The sequence below is a fragment of the Myotis brandtii genome, unplaced genomic scaffold (genome assembly GCF_000412655.1).
Source record: "Myotis brandtii unplaced genomic scaffold, ASM41265v1 scaffold355, whole genome shotgun sequence".
Taxonomy (NCBI): domain Eukaryota; kingdom Metazoa; phylum Chordata; class Mammalia; order Chiroptera; family Vespertilionidae; genus Myotis; species Myotis brandtii.
Genome location: NW_005363642.1, coordinates 2801182 through 2825108, shown reverse-complemented (window position 1 = coordinate 2825108; position 23927 = coordinate 2801182). Strand labels below are relative to the sequence as shown.

The following is a 23927-nucleotide window of genomic DNA, read 5'->3' as shown; positions in this document are numbered from 1 at the left end:
TGCGCCCCGGACCCCGAAACTCCCCTTCCGCCCCTCCGCGACCCCCTTTCTGCCTTCCTCCCAGTCACTGTGGGATCCCGAAACCCTGGAACAAAATGGCGAAACCTAATATGGCCGTTCCTGAATGATTGACGCCCAAATAACATTTCTTTCTCCGTTTTTTTTTTTCCTCCTCCCCTTTCCCACTTTTTCAGACCGAGTGTGTCAGCAACAAGGACTTTCTCTCTGGGTCCCCTTCCAAAACGCAGCCACCGCCGTCACCAACCTCTACAAAGGTAAAGATAACCTTGCTGCATTGCCGATTAGGGGAAGGGCGCCTGCGTCAGGGTGAAAGGCCCGCGTTCCAAGTGTGTGGGCCGCCTGTACCCGGACCCAGACTGCCGGAGTGTTTGCTCCTGTATCCAAAGGTGAACCCTGAGTGTCTTGCAACTTGGAAGTGGTGGTATTCTAGCGAGATCGAGGATCTTCAGCTAGGGGCGATTTTGACGCTTCCCCCCCCCCACGTACATTTGGTTACGTCTAGGGGCATTTTTGAATGTCATCACTGGGGGGGCTGCTGAATATCCTGTTCGCTAGAGGCAGACCCGTCCCCCCCCCCCCCCCCCCCCCCATGCCCCAAATGTCAAATAGTGCGGAGGTCAAGAAGCCCTGAGCTGACTTTGGGTGAGAGGAGCTTCTCTTTGGAAAAGGCGCCCAAGGGAAGAAAGTTTATGGTTTTGCGCCACAGCGAGGTTGGGGGGTGGGGCGTGGGGGGGCGTGTGGAGAATTGTAGGCACCTTGTGGAAAAGATTCTTGTGATGGACAGCTTCGAGCATGATCGTTTGTAGCATTTATAAGTGCGATGTAAACTATCTAATTGAAATAACCTGTGCCCATCTTAACACGCTGCGCTTCCCTAGCAACTTCAAGTATTTATCTTGAAAACTACCTTGTATCTGCTTGTACAGTATTGACAGGAAATGTGTGATCTGAGTGTGAGTTAAGAGTTGTGTTTTATGGTAGTGCCTTTCTGGAGTTAATTTTTCTCTTCTGTGATGACACGAAGATATGTTAAAGTAAACGTTCTTGCCCATTGTGCTCTCTTAGTGACAGTGGGTTGAGATTTTGTGCCTTACTGATTTTGAAGATTTGGAAATTTGGGTTTAATTTTTTGGGGGGGGGGGCAAGGTTTCTATGGAAAAAGGATTTGAATTTGACTTAATTTTAATAAAGATATGATTAAATGCTTTCAAACTTCTAGAAGCTGCTGGTAACAGTAATGGAACTCAGTGCATTTCAAAATTATCAAAATAGGCTGTGGAGTGACTTGATTCTCAGATTCTTTTGTGTGTGTGTAAGAATGTGCAAATGATGGTAGCATTCTATAAGAAAAATACTCCTCTATTGTGAGATTTTGTGGGTAGAATTTGCATTTTTTTGAGAATGTAAACTGAAACTGGTGAGTAAAATGTTAATTTTAGGGAATGAGGAACTGATAGTCCAGGCTTATCAAGAAAAGGGAAACAATTAAAACGTGCCCCAGTGATCAACTTTGATTTTATTGTTAATCCTCCTCTGAGGATATTTTTCCATTGATTTTTCTAGAGAGAGTGGAAGGGAGGGAGGGAGATTAACAAACAGATATGAGAGAGACTGTCAATTGGTTGCTTCCCCTGCACATTGCCTACAACCCAGGTAAGAACTAACCTGCCTGATGCTCAGAACTACATCAGCCAGGGTGAGTTCCTTAAATTTTGACCCCTGAGTAATTTGCTAACATCCATTAGTGCTTGAGGGTCTGGAATATTCTCTGGGATGGCTCTTGGTTTCATCCAGACAGGGAAATTTGAAGTAAGACATAGAACTCATTTTTTAAAATACTCGGATTTCTTGGGGTATAACTTACATGCTTTAAAATTACCCTTTAAAAGATGTAAGCTTGAGCTTGACAAACACTGTTAAGAAATTCTATCTCCACCACAGTCCCTAAGCAACCACTGATCTGATTGTTGAATATATGCTTTTTCCTGTTTCCATAATTTCATAAATAGAACCTTACAGTATGCAGCCTTTTGTGTATGGCTTCTTTTGCTGAGATTGAGTTCACGTTGCATGCATTAATAAATAGCTCAGTGCCTTTTTTTCTTTTTCGTTTTGTTGAGTAGCTTTCTGTTGTATGATGGTACCATGGGGTATCCGTTTGCTTGTTGCAATTGGCTTTTTATTTAAAGGGGAAGGCAACACATTTTTAGTGCCTTGTATGTGCCAGGTTTGCCTAGGTCAGTGGTCGGCAAACTGCAGCTCGCGAGCCACATGCAGCTCTTTGGCCCCTTGAGTGTGACTCTTCCACAAAATACCACGTCGGACACGCAGCTCTTTGGCCCCTTGAGTGTGACTCTTCCACAAAATACCACGTGCGGACACGCATGTACAGTGCGATTGAAACTTCGTGGCCCATGTGCAGAAGTCGGTATTTTGTGGAGAAGCCACACTCAAGGGGCCAAAGAGCTGCATGTGGCTAGCGAGCCGCAGTTTGCCGATCACTGGCCTAGGTTATACAAAAATAGGAATGTTTTCTAGTTTTATTATTATTATTTTTTTAGTTTTTGGTGCTCTTGTCTACAAGATTCTACTTCTTTAGGGCTAAAGCTGGCAGTTTTCTTTAGTGCAAATTCTTCATATAAGTAGATGGGCTTAGAAGCTGAACTTTGAAATCTCTATTTTGATTACTTGATTTACAAAAAGTCTATTAGTTTTATTTGTTCAGAAACAATGTAATAGTCATTTATTTAGAAATAAACATCACCTGAGGTTCTTGCATTATTGCAAATGCTGAATTGCAAATGCTGAATTGTTAGACTGAATTACTCTTACTTTGTATTTTATTTTTGTTAAATGCATTCCTTTGTACCTGATAGAAAAGGTAAGTTGTGGTTTGTGGAGTTTGGTAGTGTAGCAACATTTTTTATCTGATTTAAAGAGAGTATGGATAGTGCTCTGCAATTACATTGTTATTCCTTTTCAGGGTGTGGTGTAGAGAACACAATTCAACTATGGGAATAATTGAATACCCTAAATAGGTCTAATAAAATTGGCAAGGTAGTGTCACAAGTGTATGCAGCATTAAGTAGTGGTAAATTTCAATCAGAATGTTCACAGTTCTGATTATTTAAATGTAATTTACAGGGGGGCAATTTGAGGGGATCTTTTTAATTGGGTGGTGCTCCTGTATTTTGTATGATTAAGCAATTAACCTAGCAAGCTAAAAAATGGCTCATTTTGCAGCCTAGGGGTAGCTTGGTACATTCACCAACTTCTTCATAATCTCTAAAAATGAGCACATTGGAAGGTCAGAAATGAGGTACAAGCCTAGAAGAGGGCCCCTGTGGTCTTACGAAAAATTGAACATTATGTTGGTTAGGCAGAAAATGTAGTTGGAAGGATTTGGAGGAGGGTGAGTTGGGATATGCCCCCTCAGTGTGGACAGAATTCAACAAAATGGAGTGCATGCTTCCTTCTCCACAAAGTAGGGCCAGACTTTGCCAGCCTTTTTTGGAAAGGGGAAGGAAAATCCTGATGCTGGTTCTTGTTTTTATGTTGATTTGATAACTCTAAAGAGGGCGATGTTCGTTCAATATTCAGTCAGGTTGTGTCTCCTTTGCCTAGTCTAGTGCATTTTTTGATGTCTGCAACTAAAGGGAGTGAAAAGTTACTGAGATCATTTTAATATATTCCAGGTTGATGCTTACCGGGAAATACTGGCCAAGCCTGTGTGTTGCTTCTTAAATCCACCACCCACCCACCACATTTTCTTGGGTGATTGATTTCCAGTCTCTGTCTTTTGACTCTTCTTTAGGAAAGTACATATTCTCCTTATCTAATTCCAGATTCCTCCCTCATGGGGCTACTTGTTCAGGTTGTCTTCTAGGACAAGGCCATCCTAGGAGCCTCACATGGTCAGACTGAGGTGTCAGCTGGTGCTCAGCTCTTCATCAGCCCCTATAAGCTAGTGCTTTTGATCTTAACCTGTAGAGCCACTTCTTTGTTTCTCTCAGTTTGTGAAGGTTTTTCTTCTTTAATTCTTTTTTTTATGCTATGCCTTGTTTGCTTCTTCGCATTTTAAAACTGCTTCAGTTGCATGCTGAGTTCTACCACATGTTGAGAGCTTTCTCTTGGTATTGTTTATATTAAAGATGTTTCTGGTCTCCCTGTTAATAGCATTTGCCCCAGGCCAGCAACCTTATGAAGTCTACTGCTGGATTATCTGAGTTCAGAATTTAGACTTAATATAACATAGCTGTAAACTCCTGGAGACAGACAGTGGAGCAAGATGTTTCCCCATTGTGCTCCTTCATTTTCTTAACTGTAAGTGGTGGGGATTAGTATTCACAGCTTAGTACAAAGCTCTTAGTTTAGTGCTGGCATATAGTGAGTATTCAAGTGTTAGGGTTGACTGTTGGTGATCAGGTTTTATTTTTTCAGATGTTTCTGGCTGTGGGCAGTACTGAAGAGGAAGGGAAGATATTCTAATTTATTTTTTGTGTATACTTTTTTTCTTGTGTTGGAATAAACTTCATGGTGTGTACTTTACTTCATTTTCCCCTAAAATGGCTAAGTATAATAAAATTTTCAGGTGAAAAATAGTATGCTTTTTGAGACATCTTGGTGCTAAATTCTGTTTATAATATGTTGTCTCACTACAGTGGGCCATTTTGGATATATATGTATTATACACACACACACACAAATATATACATATAAACTGAAAGTGAACTGAACATACTGAAAATTTGTGGATTGATGTATAAGCAAACGGGCAGACGAGCATATGCTACCTGAAGACAGATACTGGGATTTCAGCTTTTTACAATTTTTGGAGCTTGTTTGTGACTATCCTTGCTGCAAAAACTATTGAACTTTAAGACTTTGTACAAAATGCCTTAGTATGGATCACAATTAGAAACTCTGTCTTAAATTGTATTAAACTTATAAGGAGCAATAGTGGCCTCAGTTATTCCTAATATTGTTATTAGATTCTGTCTGTAGTTTTTTAAAAATATATTTTTATTGATTTCAGAGAGGAAAGGAGAGGGAGAGAGATAGAAACATCAATGATGAGAGAGACTCATTGATCAGCTACCTCCTGCATGCCTCCTACTGGGGATTGAGCCCACAACCTGGGCATGCCTGGAATCGAACCCAGTCCAGAGGCCGATGCTCTATCAACTGCTGCTCGCGAGCCACATGCAGCTCTTTGGCCTTTTGAGTGTGGAGTACACTAAGTTAATAACAATGTACCTACCTATATAGTTTGTTTAAAAAATTGGGCTCTCAAAAGAAATTTCAATCGTTGTACTGTTGATATTTGGCTCTGTTGACTAATGAGTTTGCCGACCACTGGGCTAGGGCTGTTTGTAAGTTGTTTTTTTTTAAAAATATATTTTATTGATTTTTTACAGAGAGGAAGGGAGAGGGATAGAGAGTTAGAAGCATGGATGAGAGAGAAACGTCGATCAGCTGTCTCCTGCGACACCTCCTATTGGGGATGTGCCCGCAACCAAGGTATATGCCCTTGGCCGGAATCGAACCTGGAACCTTTCAGTCCGCAGGCCGATGCTCTATCCACTGTGCCAAACCGGTTAGGGCTGTTTGTAAGTTCTTATAGAAGACAATAATTTTACTTAATGTGTAAAAGGATGTTTTGGCAGCAAATAACCAGAAAAATACAAGTTAGGCTGGCTTCAATGGTATGGACATGGATTGGCTCCTAACTTGGAGGGTGAGGTTGACTGAATTCAGTGGCTCAGTCTCCCTGGCTCTGCAGCTCTGCACTCTTGTGTACTCACACATGTATATATGAGCTTTGTCTTCAGGCTAATTACAGTAAGTTGGCAACTCACATCTTAGAGCCACTCGTAAGCTTAGAAGAGCTGGGAAAGTTTTTTCCCCAGGAGCTACTAGCAAATGACTTCTACAGTTTCTTGGCCAAAATTGGGTCACATGCTTACTCAGAGCTCAGCATCATAGCCACAGTTTGGGATTGTGCAGATTACCACATTTCGTACCGCATAGAAATCTCTAAGACATACGCCAGGGACCGCACGTTTTTGGGCAAACTGCACGTTATTTAAATCATCATAACTACAGATCATAATGCACTTTAGGTGTTGTTTTTCAATAATTACAACATTTTTATTTACAAAAACAATTAATTAAAGTTGCTAGTACTTTTTTAACGTATGGTACTGCGTAAAACATTTTCCTCTATGAGGAGGGACCAAACAAAATTTACATAAGTATCTAGATTCGCTCCTTTTTCTATGGGCGGCACAAACTCTGCAGGCTCTCGTAGGAATTTTTTCTTTCCACTCGCTGGAATACACGTAGGTTCATGCTGCTTCATATCACCTGACAACCTTTTGGGTGGATCTTTACGAGGTGCTCTCCTTGCACCCCCAGGTGAAGGGCTGGACAGATTTGTCTCTGGTTCCGGAGAGCCTTCGTTATTGTCATCCGTTATCCAGTCTCTCGCCACTGATAGCAGAAACTGTTTATACTTCATTTTTGCTTGTGGATTGAGGAGGTTGTAAACTCTAAATGAATTGAAAAGTCCACAGTTTATAAGGTACAGCACTACTTTTTTTGTCCATTTCATCGTTTTCCTTAGAATGGAACAACACGAAAGGAAGTGTATCAGTTTCGTTGGTTTCCTTCCTTTTTCTGAGAGAGGGCATTTCTAAAAGCGCCAGGAACTTGAAGACGAAAACTATTCAAATGACCAAAATACAATGTAACTGCAATACTTTATGGGTTTGTGCAATTATATAGTTTTTCGTAGATTGACCTGCACGGTTTCCACCAATGAGATCGCTTCATTCGATATGGACAAGACAGTGTGTTGACATCTAAGGTCCATAATAGATGGCGCGCGAAACACGAGAAAGCTCGTGAGCGGTACGAAAGGTGTTAAGGACTAAACCACATGTTCCACCCCTTGAGCAAATTTGCTGCAGAAGCTTCCCCAAGAGCTATTCAAACAAAAACTTGGAGGGCCTTTAGAAAAGGAAGAAGGATGGGATGCCAGGCAACTGTGGCTGCAATGATTCTTCCTTGGTTCCTGCCCTTTGTTTTGTGTGTAGGTGAAGATTAAGTAAACATGTAATTAGCTAGAAGTTAGTGCTTATTTTTGGATACCACCTCTTTGGGGGATACATAGTTATTTTCTTAAAACAATTTTATTTTGGCTATGACTCAGATCTTTGTTTCTTTTAAAAAAAAACACGTTTTTTATTATTTTAGAGAGGGAAGGAAAGGGAGAGAGAGCTCAAAACATCAATAATGCATGTCCCACACTGGGGAATAAGCCTGAAACCCAGGCATGTGCCCTGATCGGGAATCCAACCAGTAACCTCTTAGTGCATGGGTCGACATTTCAACCACTGAGCTGAGGCACACGAGCAGGGCCAAATCTTTGTTTTTGATTACCCCCTCCCCCCCAGACTGTTGGGTTAGTGCAGATTTGATTCTTAAGTATTCCTTTGAAGAGTTGCTTTGATGTAGTGGTGTGCTCTTCTGGTTTGTAGATCCTCTAAGGCAGGGGTGGGGAACCCTTTTTTTGTGCCAAGGGCCATTTGGATATTGATAACATTATTCGAGGGCCATATACAGTTAACTTAAAAATTAGCCTGCTATATTTGATCAAACAATTAACTCACCCCTAGTGCTTTGGCAAGGCCAGATCAAATGATTTATCGGGCCTTACGTTCCCCACCCCTTCTCTAAGGAGAATGGAAAATGGCTTCTCTATTGTTGAGGAAGAAATACCTTGTACAAGTAACTGTGCCACCTAACTTTGGGTAAGGCCCTTGGAGCCTCAGTTTCAGTTCCTCAGTTTATGAAATTGGAATATTTGCTTTGGTGGACTCACATAAGGTTTGTGAGTATCAGAAAAACAATGAATAGTGAAATCTGATTAATTTTGTCAGTATCATGTAAGGAAGTGTTGCATTTGGTCTTGACCTCAGAAATCATCATTTGCCAACTGCCCCATTCCAGTGGTGGGAGGATTAGACTTCTAAAAATCTCTCAAATTAAAATTTCAGCTGCTTATATACAAACATTTTTTAAAAAATACGAAATGTGGGACATCTGACTGCCACGAATCAGTATTTCTTGAATGAGGATATGAATGTGTTATGATTAAAGGTTAGATTGACATTTTGTGATGCCCTTGGGGTTTGCCTAACCTTCAAGCTTAATGGCCCTTTTCCATGGTGACATTGGTGTCAGATGGTGTTGGACCAAAGACTGTCCCCCACTGTTTCTTTGAGTTGTACTTTGAGAATTTGGGTAATATTGTCAGGGTTCAGATGTATTCAAAGCAGTCTAGCTGAGAGTTTTCAGGAGGTCATCCTGTGTGTCTAACCTGCGATTTAAATTAAAAGCTAGTCTAGCCATGCCTAAGATTCTCCAAAGAAGCCTTTAGGTTTTTCCTACTTAGTTCAAGGTATTTCGGGAGGGTTTTTATTTTCAACCAAGTAGCTGAAGTCCTAAACATAGGACTATACTTTAAATGCTTTAGTGTCAACATGAGATTTTTCTATTTAGGGAAAATAACAGATTGGATTAATCTGGGTGGTAAAGTAATTGGATTTGTTTTCAGGAGATGTTGTTAATGGTATAAAACTAAGCTATGTCCAGGCAATGCAAAAGCGTGTACCTGAAGACCTTAAATGTTATATCTGCTTTCCTTCTACTCTATCTTCTAGTAGGTAAAAGTCACAAAATGCCTAATTTTTAGTGTGCTCTTGGTTTGGATATTGAGACTTGTGCAGAATTTTTGAGATGAAATGATTTGTCAGTTGCATACACTATAAAAGAAGTTCACAACTAGTTATTTAACTCATCTAAACCAGTGAATATTGAGTTTTCCAACTTTCTTCAAATCTGATTAAATCATCAGCCTCTTGCAGATATAAATTTTGAGACTTTCTTGTGCCTTTAATCAGAACAAACCAAAACTTTGTTTGCCAACCTCTTTCTTTCCTGGATTGTCAGTTTCTTTAAACTAAACCACCTTACTGAAGGTTTGTAGCAGGTGTAGCTTCTCTTTTTTGCTGTCTGTTTTGTCAGATGTACATTTACATGTCTGCTTCATCTTTGTGCCATCAAAGCATGCTTTGGGCTTGTTGTGTCCCTTTCATGCTTCCAACTTTTTCCCCTCTGTATATCTAGTTCTGGGCTTACCTCCATTTAGTTCTTGAAAAATGAAATTTCCTTAGTCATTGTGTTTGGAAAAAGAGAAGCTTCTCCAGTTATGAACTTGATTACAATTCTTTTAGATGTAGGGCAGGTTTTTAGAAACCTGGTTGCTCTAGGCCAGTGATGGCGAACCTTTTGAGCTCGGCGTGTCAGCATTTTGAAAAAACCTAACTTAACTCTGGTGCCATGTCACATATAGAAATTTTTTGATATTTGCAACCATAGTAAAACAAAGACTTGTATTTTTGATATTTATTTCATATATTTAAATGCCATTTAACAAAGAAAAATCAACCAAGAAAATGAGTTCGCGTGTCACCTCTGACACGTGTGTCATAGGTTCGCCATCACTGCTCTAGGTTCATATATTTTGTGTTTCTTCTCCCTTCTTTGGGATGGGCTTAGTTTTCTTGATGACTTGATTTCTCTTAAAATGCTTCAATTTCTTCAGAAAACTTAAGGTCTAGACACAGCTTAACAAGGTCATCTTAGAATTTTTATCTACTCCTCTAAGGGGTGGCTTCATCTAAGTCTTTAAGACTGAGAGGTGGAAAAGTGCTCTATTGTCCTCTTAAATACAATTTGCCTTTAAGATGGAGTTCATACTTCCTTTTTGTTTATGTGAAATGAGAAATCAGAAGACATTGATTCATGTAAGTTGGCCATTATTCTGGTAGTGAAATACTGGAGAAATGACTTCATTCTTGAGCTGCTTTTTATATCTGTAAAATTAGAGTCTACTTTTTCAAAATTGGGATGGAGTTTTAATATTTTTAAGAGTGCTCCCATGGACAACTTCCCTTTTTCTTTTTAACTTTTTAGCAATAAGGAATGATCATCTGGTAAGGAATAACTTTTTTTTTAAATATATTTTATTGACTTTTTACAGAGAGGAAGGGAGAGAGATAGAGAGTTAGAAACATGGATGAGAGAGAAACATCGATCAGCTGCTTCCTGCACATCTCCCACTGGGGATGTGCCCACAACCAAGGTACATGCCCTTGACTGGAATCAAACCTGGGACCTTTCAGTCCGCAGGCCGACGCTCTATCCACTGAGCCAAACCGGTTTCGGCAGGAATAACTTGTAATAATGTTCTGCTTGTGTTGCCCTCTTTGCCATCTTTTTTTAATAATAGAAATTCATACAGTTTAAGAGCCTCTGTGATGTCTGAATTCTTGTTTTTCTTTTTGGGACACCGCTCTTCATTGATTATTGCTACTCCTTTCAGAATCTATCTTTGTAGCAGACAAGGGATTTAAAAAGAAAAAAAGGCCATGCTGGGCCGCATGGCTCAGTGGTTAAATGTTGATCTATGAAACAGAAGGTCACAATCCAAATCCTGGTGAGGGCACATGCCTGGATTGTGGGCTCGATCCCGTTGTAGGGTGGGCGGAAGGCAACTGATCAATGATTCTCTCATTGATGTTTCTCTCCCCCCCCACCCCTTGTCCTTTCCTCTCTGAAATCAATCTGTAATAATAAAAGTGTAATATGCTAATTATAGACCGAACATCTTTCCAGACGACCTTCCGGACGAAGCCGGGGCTGCGAAGGAAGCCTGGGTCCTGGGTGCGTGCCGGCTGCGGGAGGGAAGCTCAGGTCTCGGGTGCCAGCGGGAAGCCGGTGCTGGCAGCCGGGGGAAGGAAGGACTACTCTTGCACGAATTTCATGCATTGGGCCTCTAGTAAAAATATTTTTAAAAAATTACAGGTAGTTCTTCTTTATCTCTGGATCTTTTGTAAAAGCAAGTTTTTCTTAACACAAAAAATCATCTACATTTCTTGGCCTTTTATTGACTTCAGAGAGGAAGGGAGAGGACGAGAGAGAGAAACATCAATGATGAGAATCATTGATCGGCTACCTCTTGCACACCGCACACTGGGGATCGAGCCCGCAACCCAGACATGTGCCCTGACTAGGAATCGAACCGTGACCTCCTTATTCATAGGTTGATGCTCAACCACTGAGTCATACCAGCTGGGCTATTAAAGATATACTGGTGGTTTTCTGCTGCTTGAGTAGCACAACTAAAAATAAATTTCAGGGATTGTTTTCTTGAACATTCTGGTTCTTTATATAAGGGGTAAATATCTACAGGGAGACTGGGAGGCCAGAAATTTTAAGGCAAGGTCTTTTGGAATTGGAATGGTTATGAGTTTATAGAAAACTGTTGGGTACTGGAGTAGAATGAAGCTATACCTAGGGAAATGAGTGAAACCTTTTTGTTTCAACCGTACTGTTCAGTTTTGTTGAGTAGTCAATCCGAATTAATTTCCCCGTTTCTAAAAAGTTTGCTGCTGCATTCAGTACGTTCCCCCGGTCAGTGCTGAACTGGTCAGTAGGAGTGCATCTCCAAAATAACATGGTGAATGCTGCTGGGTGAGCGAGGCCTGATTGATACGCAATATTTAGTCATCCATTGAATGATCCTATTTAGAATTCATGAGAATTCACTTTTTTTTTTCTGAAGGAGAGCAGTATAGATTAATGGATAAGAACCACAGACTCTTGAGCAAAGTTCTAGCTCTTGTATATATTATTCTGTGACCTTCATGAAGTTACTCAGCGCTCAATTCCTGTTTTCTCTTGCAATAAGGGGACAGCAGTACCGCTCTCAAGATACGGATTTGTATTAACCTTTTCTCAGGTGAAGCTGAGTATAAATAGTACTAATAAACATTTAATAATTTACCCATTGTTAGCATTATTAAACGAGCTAGTTTCATAGCAAGCTTTTTAAGGGAATAGCAATTTAAAGATTGAAATTTGGCTAATAAGTAGTCCCTCTTTTTATTTAAGTTTTGTAAAGAACATGGCAGAAGCTCCAGGACTATGTGATATGTTATCTGAATTTAGAACATTATGATTAAATGTCACGTATAACAAACAAAAATATAATTCAGTTTAATAGATTACTGATAAGATATAGAGAGCTCCATACTTCATGATACTCATTTTGGTTAACTTGTAAAAAAATTTTTTTTTTTAAATGCAGCATGGTTCTACTGATCATCATGTATCATTTTCTTTTTTTCTAACAGAAAGCGTGGACACCCATCAGCGAAGTTTTGATATTGGAATTCAGATTGGCTATCAGCGACGCAATAAGGATGTGTTGGCTTGGGTTAAAAAGCGCAGAAGAACTATTCGTAGAGAAGATTTGATCAACTTCCTGTGTGGGAAAGTTCCTCCACCACGAAACTCTAGAGCTCCCCCAAGACTGACTGTAGTGTCCCCTAACCGAGCTACTTCAACGGAAACTAGCTCATCTGTAGAGACTGATTTGCAACCCTTCCGGGAAGCCATAGCTCTGCATGGTAAAGCCGTTTAAACATATTTCTTTGGAAAATGGTTAAGAGTGTGCCTGTGGATCCATTTTCATATTTAGGTTTAGGTCCAGATATATGATTTTTTTTTTCCATTATAGTAACTACTTGCTCTAGAAATGTTTAAATAGAATGGAAGCTAAGAACATATATGGGCAAATTTTTTAATATTAGCTAACCCATTCTAAAAAATGTTTTTAGAAAGTTTGAGCTTACTGATTTTACAATAACAGTCTTTTGCAGCATTGATTAGAATTTATTGCTTTACACTTATGTTGTACATGTTTTCTTACTCTCTGAGGCAAAGAGGAAGTTCTTGTGTTTTAAGAATTCTACCAGAGTAATAATTTCCTAGAGGAGCCTAGTCAATAATAGGCTGGTATAGCTCTCAGGGGAACTACTTTTGACACCCCAAGTTCATGTGCCTGTAGAAGGTGAGAGTTGTGATGATGAACCAAGTGGGAGTGGGTAAATGGAAGATTAATCGACTTCCCTTATGTCTATTGTCCCTTAGGTCCTTTGCTTTGTTAGGCAGACTGTCAGAGGACAGGTCCACTTCATTAATTATTGCTACCATCTCCCCAGGCCAGACCTGTCATAAAAAAGGCATTCTTGGCTGAGGGGTTTAATATTACTGGAGAAGTCTGGGTATGTATGTAGTCAATGAGTCTGTTGTTGCTTGTTCTCTAATACAGACTTTCAAATAGAACTAGGAGAAATACTTCTATAGGACAACATTTAATACTGCTATAAACAATAAAATAATACTTGATTGAAGCCAAGGTGAAACATGGATTGTGCCAGTGACTAAGCATATAGAAGTGATTAGTGAGTCCATAGTGTAGGTCATTTAAAACAAAGTAAGCTGGTAATAAAAATAGTGGAATATACACAAAGGGCTTCTATATCCTTGAAACTTTAATGCTTATAGAGATTTTTGTTCTCTGTGGCAAACTTTGATTCCTTATCTTAAAACTAGAACATGGGATTTGAAAAGTGTTTGCCTCTCCCTCCCCCCATTGTGAGTTAGTTTAGGATAAATTAAAAAATACAAAAACATTTATTGCAGGAAACTATGATGTATGGATGTGATATTTACTGCTTGCTCTTTCTAATAGAGTGGAATAGTTACGCCATCAGAACTTTCGAAACTCAGGCAAAATACAAATTTATCTGTTCCTATTGAATTACAGTTTCACATCTTTTACCATTAATTTGGAAAATTTACTAAAAGTATACAGTTTGTCAGATTAATTTTATTTTAAAAAAATTTTAAATTGATTTTTAGAGAGAGTGAAAAGGAGAGCAAGTGAGGAACATCAATTTGTTGTTCCACTCATCTATGCATTGATTGGTTGGTCCTTATACGTACGTGCCTGACTGGGGATTGAACCCGCAACCTTGGCATATGGGAACGATGCTCTAACCAACTGAGCTACCCATCCAGGGCTGTCAGATTAATTTTAATGCATTTGATGTAGTTGTCTTAAGTCTTTTGCTTCTTCTTTTATCAAGCGAATTTATGACTCATTCGATATTTCTCCTGTTAAAGTGTCTTTTTCTGTGTTATGCAATATTATACTTTAGAAGATAGATTTGAGAAACGTAAGAGCCACTCTTGTTTTCAGTTTTAATGCAGTTATATACAGGGTACGCAAAAGTAGGTTTACAGTTGTTCATTTGGAAAATAATACAATAATTAATAAATAATAATAGAAGAATAAACTCTGTTTTGCATACTCAAAACTGTACACCTACTTTTTGCCCACATTGTACAAAGGGCGAAGCCAGCCTTCTTCCCAAACAACAACTATATTCTCCAACTCCCCTTACATTTTTTTAAATTGAATCTGTTCAGTTTGTGATTTAGTATTTTACTGAACTTTGGGAATTTAAATAATAGGTTTAAGAAGGGATTCTTTATAGTTTTAACTTAGTTTAAGTTGTTAGGGTTTTAAAAAGTTTACTTATAAAGCTGTGTAGGAAAATAATCTTTTCCTTCAATAAATTTACCAGTAAATATAACAAGTAGTGCCAATCCAGAATATATCTGAGACTCAGTGGGCTCTTATTACTAAGGTCCATACACCGAATTAATGTATTTAAAATTATGTGTGTTGTGGTAAAGTAATAGGGCCCCTTGAAAGAGTATACAGAAACATAATTTATACTGAGTTTTGTGCTCTAGTGGTTTTAGAGAGCATCAGCCTATTGGAAATACTAGTCTGATTTGAGTGTTTCAAGTAATTTGAATTATTTTTAATGGTAGGGTATTGTTAACTAAATTGTAAATACAGCTTAATGACTAACTTTGTAACGACTCGTGATCTGTTTTATTGAATAGTCTGTAAATTGAAGTGAAAATTGTTCAGATGATCTTTTAAAATGTATTTGAAACATCTTAATTAGGGCACATGCTTGTCAGAATTCAGTTTTGCATATAATTTGCTTAGCCAAATACATGAATGTGAGGTCAAATTGAAGTTCTTGGAGTTCTACAATTGAAGGAAGAATTTAAATTCATGAAGTTTGGAATGCAAGAGGGGGCATAGGTTAAAAAAAAAAATGGTATATTGAGGCAGACTTTTTGAGTTTATAATCAAAGCAAACCTGAGTGTAGGTCACATTGATTCACATATCATGTCCTATCCATTTTTACCAGAGGATAATTACCTTTCTAGTTTCTTCTTCTTTTTTTATTAAAGGACTAGAGGCCCGGTGCACGAATTCGTGCACCACTGGGGTCCCTTGGCCTGGCCTGCACCCTCTCGCAATCCGGGACTCCTTGGGGGATATTGGACTGCTGGTTTTGGCCTGATCCTTGCAGGCCAGGCTGAGGGACCCCACCAGTGCACGAATCCATACACCGGGCTTCTAGTATACATATAAGATCTTTGGTTAATCTTTTACTGCTCTCCCCCTCCCCTCTTCCCTCTGAGATTCATCAGTCTGTTCCACGTTTCCATGTCTATGCATTGAGCGTCTGTCCCCTGGTGGTCAGTGCATGTTATAGCTACCAGTCGAACGGTCGAACAGTCGCTTAGGCTTTTATATATACAGATAATCTTTTTATTTTTATTTTTTATTTTATTGATTTTTTTACAGAGAGGGAAGGAGAGGATAGAGAGTTAGAAACTCGAAGAGAGACACCCATTAGCTGTCTCCTGCACACCCCCTACTGGGGATGTGCCTGCAAACAAGGTACATGCCCTTGACTGGAATTGAACCTGGGACCCTTCAGTCCGCAGGCCCATGCTCTATCCACTGAGCCAAACCAGTCAGGGCTAGTTTTTCTATGTACTATGGGATTTAGTCATCTGATATTAAATTCAGAGAAGTCAATGAAACACAAGCATACGCTAAACTGATTAATCCTTTAGTCCTTGTCTTAACATTATCAAAAATATACTGAACAAATTTACTGAGCACTGACTTAATGCCTGCCACCTTGTTTTTATTTAAACATATTTGAGATAGACCAAAATTATCTGGACCTTTTGTGGTTCTCTATCTTTCTCATTGTCCCTCTTTTAGTCATCCATTCTGTTCTAGAAATTTTCCTTTTCTTCTCTTCTTAGGCTCTCAGACTTTTCCTCAGGCTCTCCCACTGACTTTAAATACTTCGAGGGCCATCTCAATCTTAATTTTCAAAATTTATACTTCCAGTTGAGACCCTCCTTATTGCCAAATATAATGTGCACCATTGTCTTCTAGCGGACATCTCCACAGGTGTCCCACAAGCATCTATCTCACAAATTTCAAATTAGACTCATCCTTCCTGCTCCAACCACAGCAAACACATGTCTTTTCCTCATTTAACCATGCAGCAGATGTGTACATGCAGATTTTATGAAGTCTCTGGGCATGTATATATGAATGGAGTGCTTTCTTTTCTGTTGAGGTCAACACAGTTGTATTAGATAATAATTTAATGTTTTGAACCCCTTTATGTGTAAGATATTCTGGGGCAATCTGGCTATGGATTCAGAAAAGGCTCTCTGGAGGAGGTGAGACCTGGGCTCTAGGAATAATCTTCCTGCTCTTATTTCCTAGTCCTGAATTGACCCATTTGCCAGTCCATCTTTCCTGGGGCCATTGGGAGTCGATCTTTTGGATCTCTTCTCTTTACTGAAAAAATAACCTTTGTTTTCCTATGGCCTATAGGGTGAAGTCAGAACTCAGCATGGCATTGCAAGGGCCTTATGACTTGGTCTTAACCTTGGGTCAGGTATCTTAGTCATATTGTTTGATCTATTAAATACTGCTATTTTCTTTCTTTTTTTTCTTTTTGTGTCTATCTTCTCCATTCTCTTTTGAAATTTTCCCTATGCCTATTTATCCTTTCAGATTAATTAAAAGCTTTCCTTCAGTTCTCATTTTCTCAATCTTTCACTGAACAGTATCTTTATCTTTGCTCTTCCAGTTTGAATTGTTTCCATGGCTTTTCCTTCCATTAGACAGGGCTACCTTAGGGAAGGGGCCTTGTCTCACAGCTTCTGGCTTTAGTAGAACCTGGTGTAGATGTGTTCTGGGCTTAATGTTGGTTCAGAGGTCTGTTAGGTAAATGGGTGCAACACAGTGTGGGCAAAGAACCTTTAGAAAGAGTTAAGGATACAGTTCCCTAGGTGACCACAATATGGGTACACTAACTGGTGTTCCTTAGGAGTGCTACAAAGTAAACCTAAATTAGAACAACCAAGACTTGGAGTGGGGCCTGAGGATGACTTATAATAAGAACTATACTTTTAATGTTTACTTGGTGTCAGCACCCCACTAATAAGGAGGGTCTCCTTTAATCCACACTCTTACCTTGAGTCTTTGCCATTTTATCAGTGAAGAAAGGTTTATTTGGATAAAATGGAAGCGGTCAGTAAGTAGTAAAATAGATACTCTAGATCTGTCTGAATATCTAAATGAATGTTCCTAACCACTGTGCCTCTATGTTTGTACATTTGGGGTTTCTCTACTCCCTCCCCTTGGTAGGGCTAGGGGATGGGATGGGATAGGTCTCCAGGCTTACTTTTCTAAAGACATCAGAAAATAACATGAATTTGTATCTTTTGGTGTTTTCCCCATAAGGAAATGTGGACAAGTAGGCTTGAAGACCAATGGCTGTGACCATTTAAACTTTGTATACAGGCTACTTTCCCAGTATGAGCTTGGGCAATATGGTTAGCCTCTCCAAGGCAGTCTCCTTTGTTGTAAAAGGTGTAATACTTCGTTAATAAGGTGATGTAGTAAATGAGAAACTACGCAAAGTACCTACCCTTCCACAACACTGTGTAAGTGTTCTTTGACTTGAGAGGAGCAGGACCTCTGGTTAGTTCTAAGTCCTGTGAGTGCTCTCTTTGCCCCTGAATGCAAATTTAGACTTAGAGTTCCAGTGGCATTCGGGGATACTTTTCCCCCTCCCTTTTTAATAAGGGTGGCTTTTTAAAATTTCAGAAATCACTCCAGAGGGACAGGGATAACTTGCAAATTACTGTTAATTACTTACATTACTTGCTAAGACCTTGAGCTTGTTTCATGTTGATATAAACCAGTGAGGTTGGTGATGTTCTCTTTCTATTGTATGGAGAGAGAGATTCTGAGTTGGCATGCCCAAGCTAGTGGTTGTGTCTGGAAAAAAGCCTTAGATTGAAATCTAGTGTCTTTATTCTGAGTTCTGTTGTCATCATGGGATTTAGGTGTTGTAAGGGTCCAGAGTAAGAATGGGACATGCCTTCATATAGGGAGAAGATGGAGACCTGGATGGAAGAGGAAGCAGGATGCCAAGTCAGACTTTGTTTAAACTTTATTCAAAGCCTTGCTCTCATTCAAATCATCTCATAGGTGGTCTTTGTAGGTTTCTGGCCCTGGTTCAGACTATTCCAGAAAAATCAGAGACACTTTGTTTTAGTTCCAGAAGTCATTTTGATAATCTCTACTGCTGTACTAGGAACTAACCCTACTGGGCCTGGGTTAACCCTTTGTAAAATTCATCAGTTCAAACTCAAAAGGCCTCTAGCACAATAGGGTCTCCTGTCTGGTGGGAACCATTGCTATTAAGTAGCATTTGGCTTTGAAATGTCACCTTGTCCAATTTTAAGTTTGTTTTGTTTAAAACAAGTTTAAAAAAATACAGTGTAAGTGCTGGGAGGGACTTAGGCAAACATAGGTAGTCTAGCCTTTAATACAAAACGAGAATTTGAAAAAGGAAAGAAACAAAAGTAAAGTTTTCTTTTCTTTTTTTTTTTTAAGAAATAACTTTGTGAGATAAACAGTACCTATTTAGTGAGTATTGAAGTCTAAAGTCTTTGTTGTTGTGTTTTGTGTGTGTGTGGATGCAGTGTTATAAAATTCTGACTTTTGCAATTAAATTCCTTCTGTGGAAGGTTGTAGTCATTTAAAAAATAAAGTATTATTCTGTAGCCTTTCCTATTCCCCAACATTTACTGAACACTGTAAATAGCAAGTGCTATATTAGAGAGGCTAGTGGTAGGAGCAGGGTGATACAAAGGAGAATCAAATAATCTCAAGGAATTTCTAGCCTAATAGAATTACATTAGACAGTTTGAAGTTTATAAACCCAGGCAATCAGATAGAGGGACAGTGCCAACCCCTTAGGAGTGAATAGGCTCCAATTCTGTTTTCTCCCTTTTTGCCTAACACAGTCTTTCTCTGAGGGTTGTGGAGATCCTTATTCTCATAAATTATTAAATTATTTGACAAATCCTTGGATCTGGAGAAACTGGGTATAGGGCCTTATAAGAAAAATGTAATTGTTTGAAATTGTTTTCAGGGATATAAGGTCAGCTAGGAATTTTTACCTAGAAAAAATATAAGGTAAGTTCTTAATTTGTCATACTTACATAAAACTGAGTAAGACTCTTCTTCCCCTACAATTTATGGAAAACTGATTCTGGGCAGCCTGAACCACAACAGGATTGTCTTTCTCCTTGAGCACAGGTTTTGCAGCTTTTGTTATTTTGTCATTGTTAGGCCTGTGTGCACTAGAGTGATAATAGAAGTTACTAAATCTTCCTCTTAAAATTTCTTAGACAGTTGAGGTCTTTCTGGTACATTTTGGAAGAAATTTAAGTAATTGTGCTTGGTTCTCTGTCTCTCCCCCTTCCCTGTCACTTTTCATCCCTTCCATTTGTAAAGCTAAATATTTAGACACAAAATTTGACAGTTGAGCACAAAAATTTAGATTAACTATTTTTAAACTGATGGTATGTTATAAAAGAAACTCCTTGGAACTGTCTGTTGCAGAGGACTATTTGGAACTGACCTGTGGGGGATTTTTGTACATCCACTTTTTAAAGTCCCTTTTCTCCTCTTGCCCAACTTCTAGCACAGTGTGTGGAGCTGTAGATTCTTAATAAATGCTTGAATGTTGTGATCTGTATCTTCTTGAATAACAGCTGTCAAGAGTTACTTAACAGTAAAATGTTTTAAGAACTTACTTGGAAATTAAGATATAAGAGATTAATGCACCAAAGCCATCTCATTTCTTAATTGCTTAAGATCGATTATTTCAAAGAATATTCTTTAAAATTCCTCTTAAGGCTGGAATTTCTAAACTAATGCCCATTGTTCAGACTAGCCTCTGAGAACAAGAATAATTAAGGCAATTAAGATAGCATTAAAATTTTTGACGAAAAGTTGGCATTTTCTGTATGTTAATGTTAGATATAAGTTGCTGAACTTTCTGGGGGTCTAGGACTTAACTAAAGCTTCCAACATCAATGGTACAAAATTGCTTGAACTTGCAATAAAATTATGATGGCCTTTTTTTCTCCATTAAGGTGAAAAAGGAGTCCATATAGATAAAGGAATACATGTAGCCATGCCTCAAAGCCAGTTTACTCACCTAGTACTTCTTAAAAAATCCATTGGTAGTTAATGAAGGGATTTAACATTTGAATTTATTATTTTTTTGCTAGTTTTCTGATTTATTAATACTAATTTCTTGGAAAATTGAAAAATTTCCAAAAAGTAAATATTCAGTATCTTGTTATCCAACTATACAAAGATAACAGCTGTTAAATGTTTGGTGCATTTTCTTCCAGTCTTTTTTCAATGTATAAATATTAAAATTATTTCATAGTTGAGATCATACTGCAATATGTGGTACTGTTTCTTGCTTTTTTTCATTTTAACATGAGCATTTCCCCATGGCATTAAAACTGTCTTTGAAAAATTGAAAGCATTTTGGGCTGTCAGCGTAACTGAAAATGTTTTCTTGGTGTGACATGTATCTTTGTAATTGATTTGATTTAGTGTGCTTTGCTTCAATAAAAGTTCAGTATTGCAATTTACAGATTGGGGTGGGGAGTGGTCTACTTCACATTACCAAAATCTTCCTAGTAGAATTTCTTTTTCAATGATTGAACTCCCCCTGGTGCATTTAAAACACCACACTTACACACAAGTGCTTTTTGCTTAAAGCCTCTGATCACAACTTTGTGAAAAGGGAGGGCTATCCATTTGACTAGTGCAATTCATTTCATATGCAAGAATACCAGTTTCTTAGGGTTCAGTTAGGATGTTAACCACTTTGTTCTAGTTGTGGGGATTTCAAATTCCCCTCTTTCTGGTGGAGCACATCTGCAGAGGGTCCTGAACCTGTCTTGCTGAGTGGATCAACAGTAATAACAGTCTGCCTTCTCTTTCAGGGCTTTTTGCGGTGGTGGTGGTAAGCAAATAGAGTGTAGACCTGGCTTCCAGGCCAGAGGCTGCTGGTGGAGGAAGGAGGTGGATTGGTTCTGCATTTACTCTTTCGCTGCCTATGTGTGACCTAACTATGTGTTGGTAAGCTGGAATCATGTAATTCTCAAAATAGGATTTTCTTATTATGCTAAGCATGAACTTGATATGAAAATAATAGTTATGTGCTGCTTTTAACAATTTACCATGTAACCTAGATTCCTATAACCTGGACTTGTAACTTTGTTTTAGCTCCAGTGGGAGCTTTCTTTTCAAAGTATGATTAAATTCTAATTTTTTTCCCTCATTCCTTCACTAATCATTTAAAATGGATGCAGAAACTTTAAAACTGATAAAGTTTATCTTGTATTAAGCAATTGAGACTTTTCTGTCTAATCATACTACTTGTTCTATTGCTTTTTGTCAATTGATATTCCTATAGCCCTTTTGAAAAAGTGTGTTTTTGTTGGGTGTATGCCCTTGGGCTATACAACTTCACTTTTAGTTCTGAAGCATGTTTAGATTCTCTGTACTTGTATAGGCCTGATTGTTCATGTGGCTTAGCTAAGGTTTTCTAAAGCATCTTTTAGTAGCTGTCATTGGTTTATTAAATAAAATTTGGGCTGTTTAAAATACACTTTTTTTTTGGTTGTTAATCTTAATTTTTTTTTTTTTTGGACACTTGGAAAGTCTTTTTGGGGAAGATTAGTTAAACTTTGAAAAGAAATCTCACTGCTAAGAGTAGGTAATGTTGCACATTGTAAGTTTACTTTAGCTGTCAAACTAAATCCAAGTCAAACACCCAACAGAAAAAGATAAATTTTGTGGAAGTTACTGGGGAATTTTCAAATTGATATTTACGCTCATCTTTTTCATGGAGAATGGCAAGGGCGTGCCTGTTCACTTCTGATGGAGTGACTTAAGAGCCTTAGGTGTTTGTCCTTACGCGTTAAATCATACTGCCCTGAAACCGCTACCTTAAGAGGAGCATTGGGGTGGGGTGGACTTCTTGAAGTTTGTGTGTGTGGTTTCAAATGATATCCTGAGTTGAATTACTGCAGTAGTTTAGTCTATTGCTGAAGGTCCAAATTTTGCAGTATAATTACCTTAGAACCTCCTGCATTATGAAACAAGTATGATGGTTATTGTTTAAAGTATTTGGACATCTTTCAGTAGTATGTTGTGAGGATTGAGGTTACAGACACAGCTTTTTCGAGTTTACAGACTTGGTGAAAAATTTTTAAAAATGCCAGTAATTTGGGAATAATTGAATTTTTAAGTTGATGGCAAAACTTGAAGTGAAGAGGGCTACTTGAGTTTATTTTCTGGTGTTGGAGAAGTGAATAAACATTAACAGCTTTGGATTTCAGTGGGTTTCAAAATATTGGATAGGACTCTGAAGCATCATTGTTTTTCAGAATTCAGTGAATGTTACGTGCCAGGCACCGTATTAAATTTATTAGCTAGAATTGAAAAGATAGTTGAATGATGGTATGATGCTACTGTGCTATTCTAGAAAATGAGCCTGAGATGCTGCTTTCCCTCCTTTCATTTTTTTAATTAGCATGTGTGGGCTGGGAAAGGAGGAGTACAGTTCCTTTTGCAAATGTTAAGTTTGAGATGAAACTTAACAGGAGAAGCGGCTTTCCTTTTTAAAATTTATTTTTAGTAAATCCGTGTGGGCTAGGGAAGGAGCCCAGTTCTTTTTGAAAATGTGAAGTTTGAGATGTCCAACAGGCAGTTAGAAAAATGGATAGGTCCTTGAGCTCAAGAGAAATGTCTGCTCCTGTGGCGCACTGATTTGGAAACTGGGTAAGCGAATGGGTCAAGGCCATACCAACCTGCCGGTCAGAAAGAGGCCCACACAGGCCACTGAGAAAGGAGCAGAGAGTTTGAGGCAGGAAGGAAGAGGAGCCCGCAAGAGACTATAAAAAGGAGAGGTGGGAAAACCAGGGAAGAAGCCCTCAGAAGGGAGGTTTAAGACCAGATAGGAGAGGGGCTCGGCTCGGCTCATCTCCCACTGGTCCAAATGACATGCCTATAATGTCTGGCTTCCCTTTGCTCCTTTACTATTATTACTAACTAGTTAATTACAACGGTATCAGAGGCACTGGAAAAACCAGTGGGAAGCAGATGTTGGAAGGTAGGCACAGGCCCAGCCATTGTAGGAACTGCAAATTCTCAGGTACAGGCAGTCACGATTCAGTCTTAGGAGGCAGAGGAAGGCAGGAAAGGAGAGTAACTTCAAAGAGATGGGGCCTAAAGCAGGCTAGGCCCTCTAGACCCTAAAGTCACTTCACACTGAAATACTTTAGACTTTTAAGAGGGGGCAGTATAACAGTGAATAGGAATATGGAATCTACTTGAGTTTAAGTCCCAGTTCTTGTTTTATTAGCTGTGTGATCTTGGGTGGTTCACTTAATCTTGGTGTTTCATCTACAAAATGGAGATAATACAGGTGTCATAGGGTTATTTTGAGGATGAAATTGAAAAGTACTTAGTGCAGTGCTGGACACAGTAAGTACTCCAATATTCGTGCTTGTACTCTATTTTTTTAAAAAATAGTTGCTAGCCTTGGAAAGGTGTTTAGAGCTTAAAAGGGACACGATTAGATTTCCTCTGGCCATCAGTGGGAAGGGTTGGATGTGTTGTCTACAGGGAGAGCAG

The 23927-nt window shown here is 38.8% G+C and overlaps 1 protein-coding gene across 1 annotated transcript in view; it reads left to right on the top strand.

Annotated features, from left to right (window-relative positions):
• LOC102249148 (chromosome unknown open reading frame, human C16orf72) overlaps nt 1-23927 on the top strand; it is a gene marked incomplete at its 5' end in the record, with an annotated part of 42034 nt that overhangs the window by 13548 nt on the left and 4559 nt on the right. The window contains 2 exons of the mRNA XM_005871764.2: nt 193-275; nt 12285-12560. Of these exons, the coding sequence (XP_005871826.2) occupies nt 193-275; nt 12285-12560 (359 nt within the window). The remainder of the gene's footprint in view (nt 1-192; nt 276-12284; nt 12561-23927) is intronic.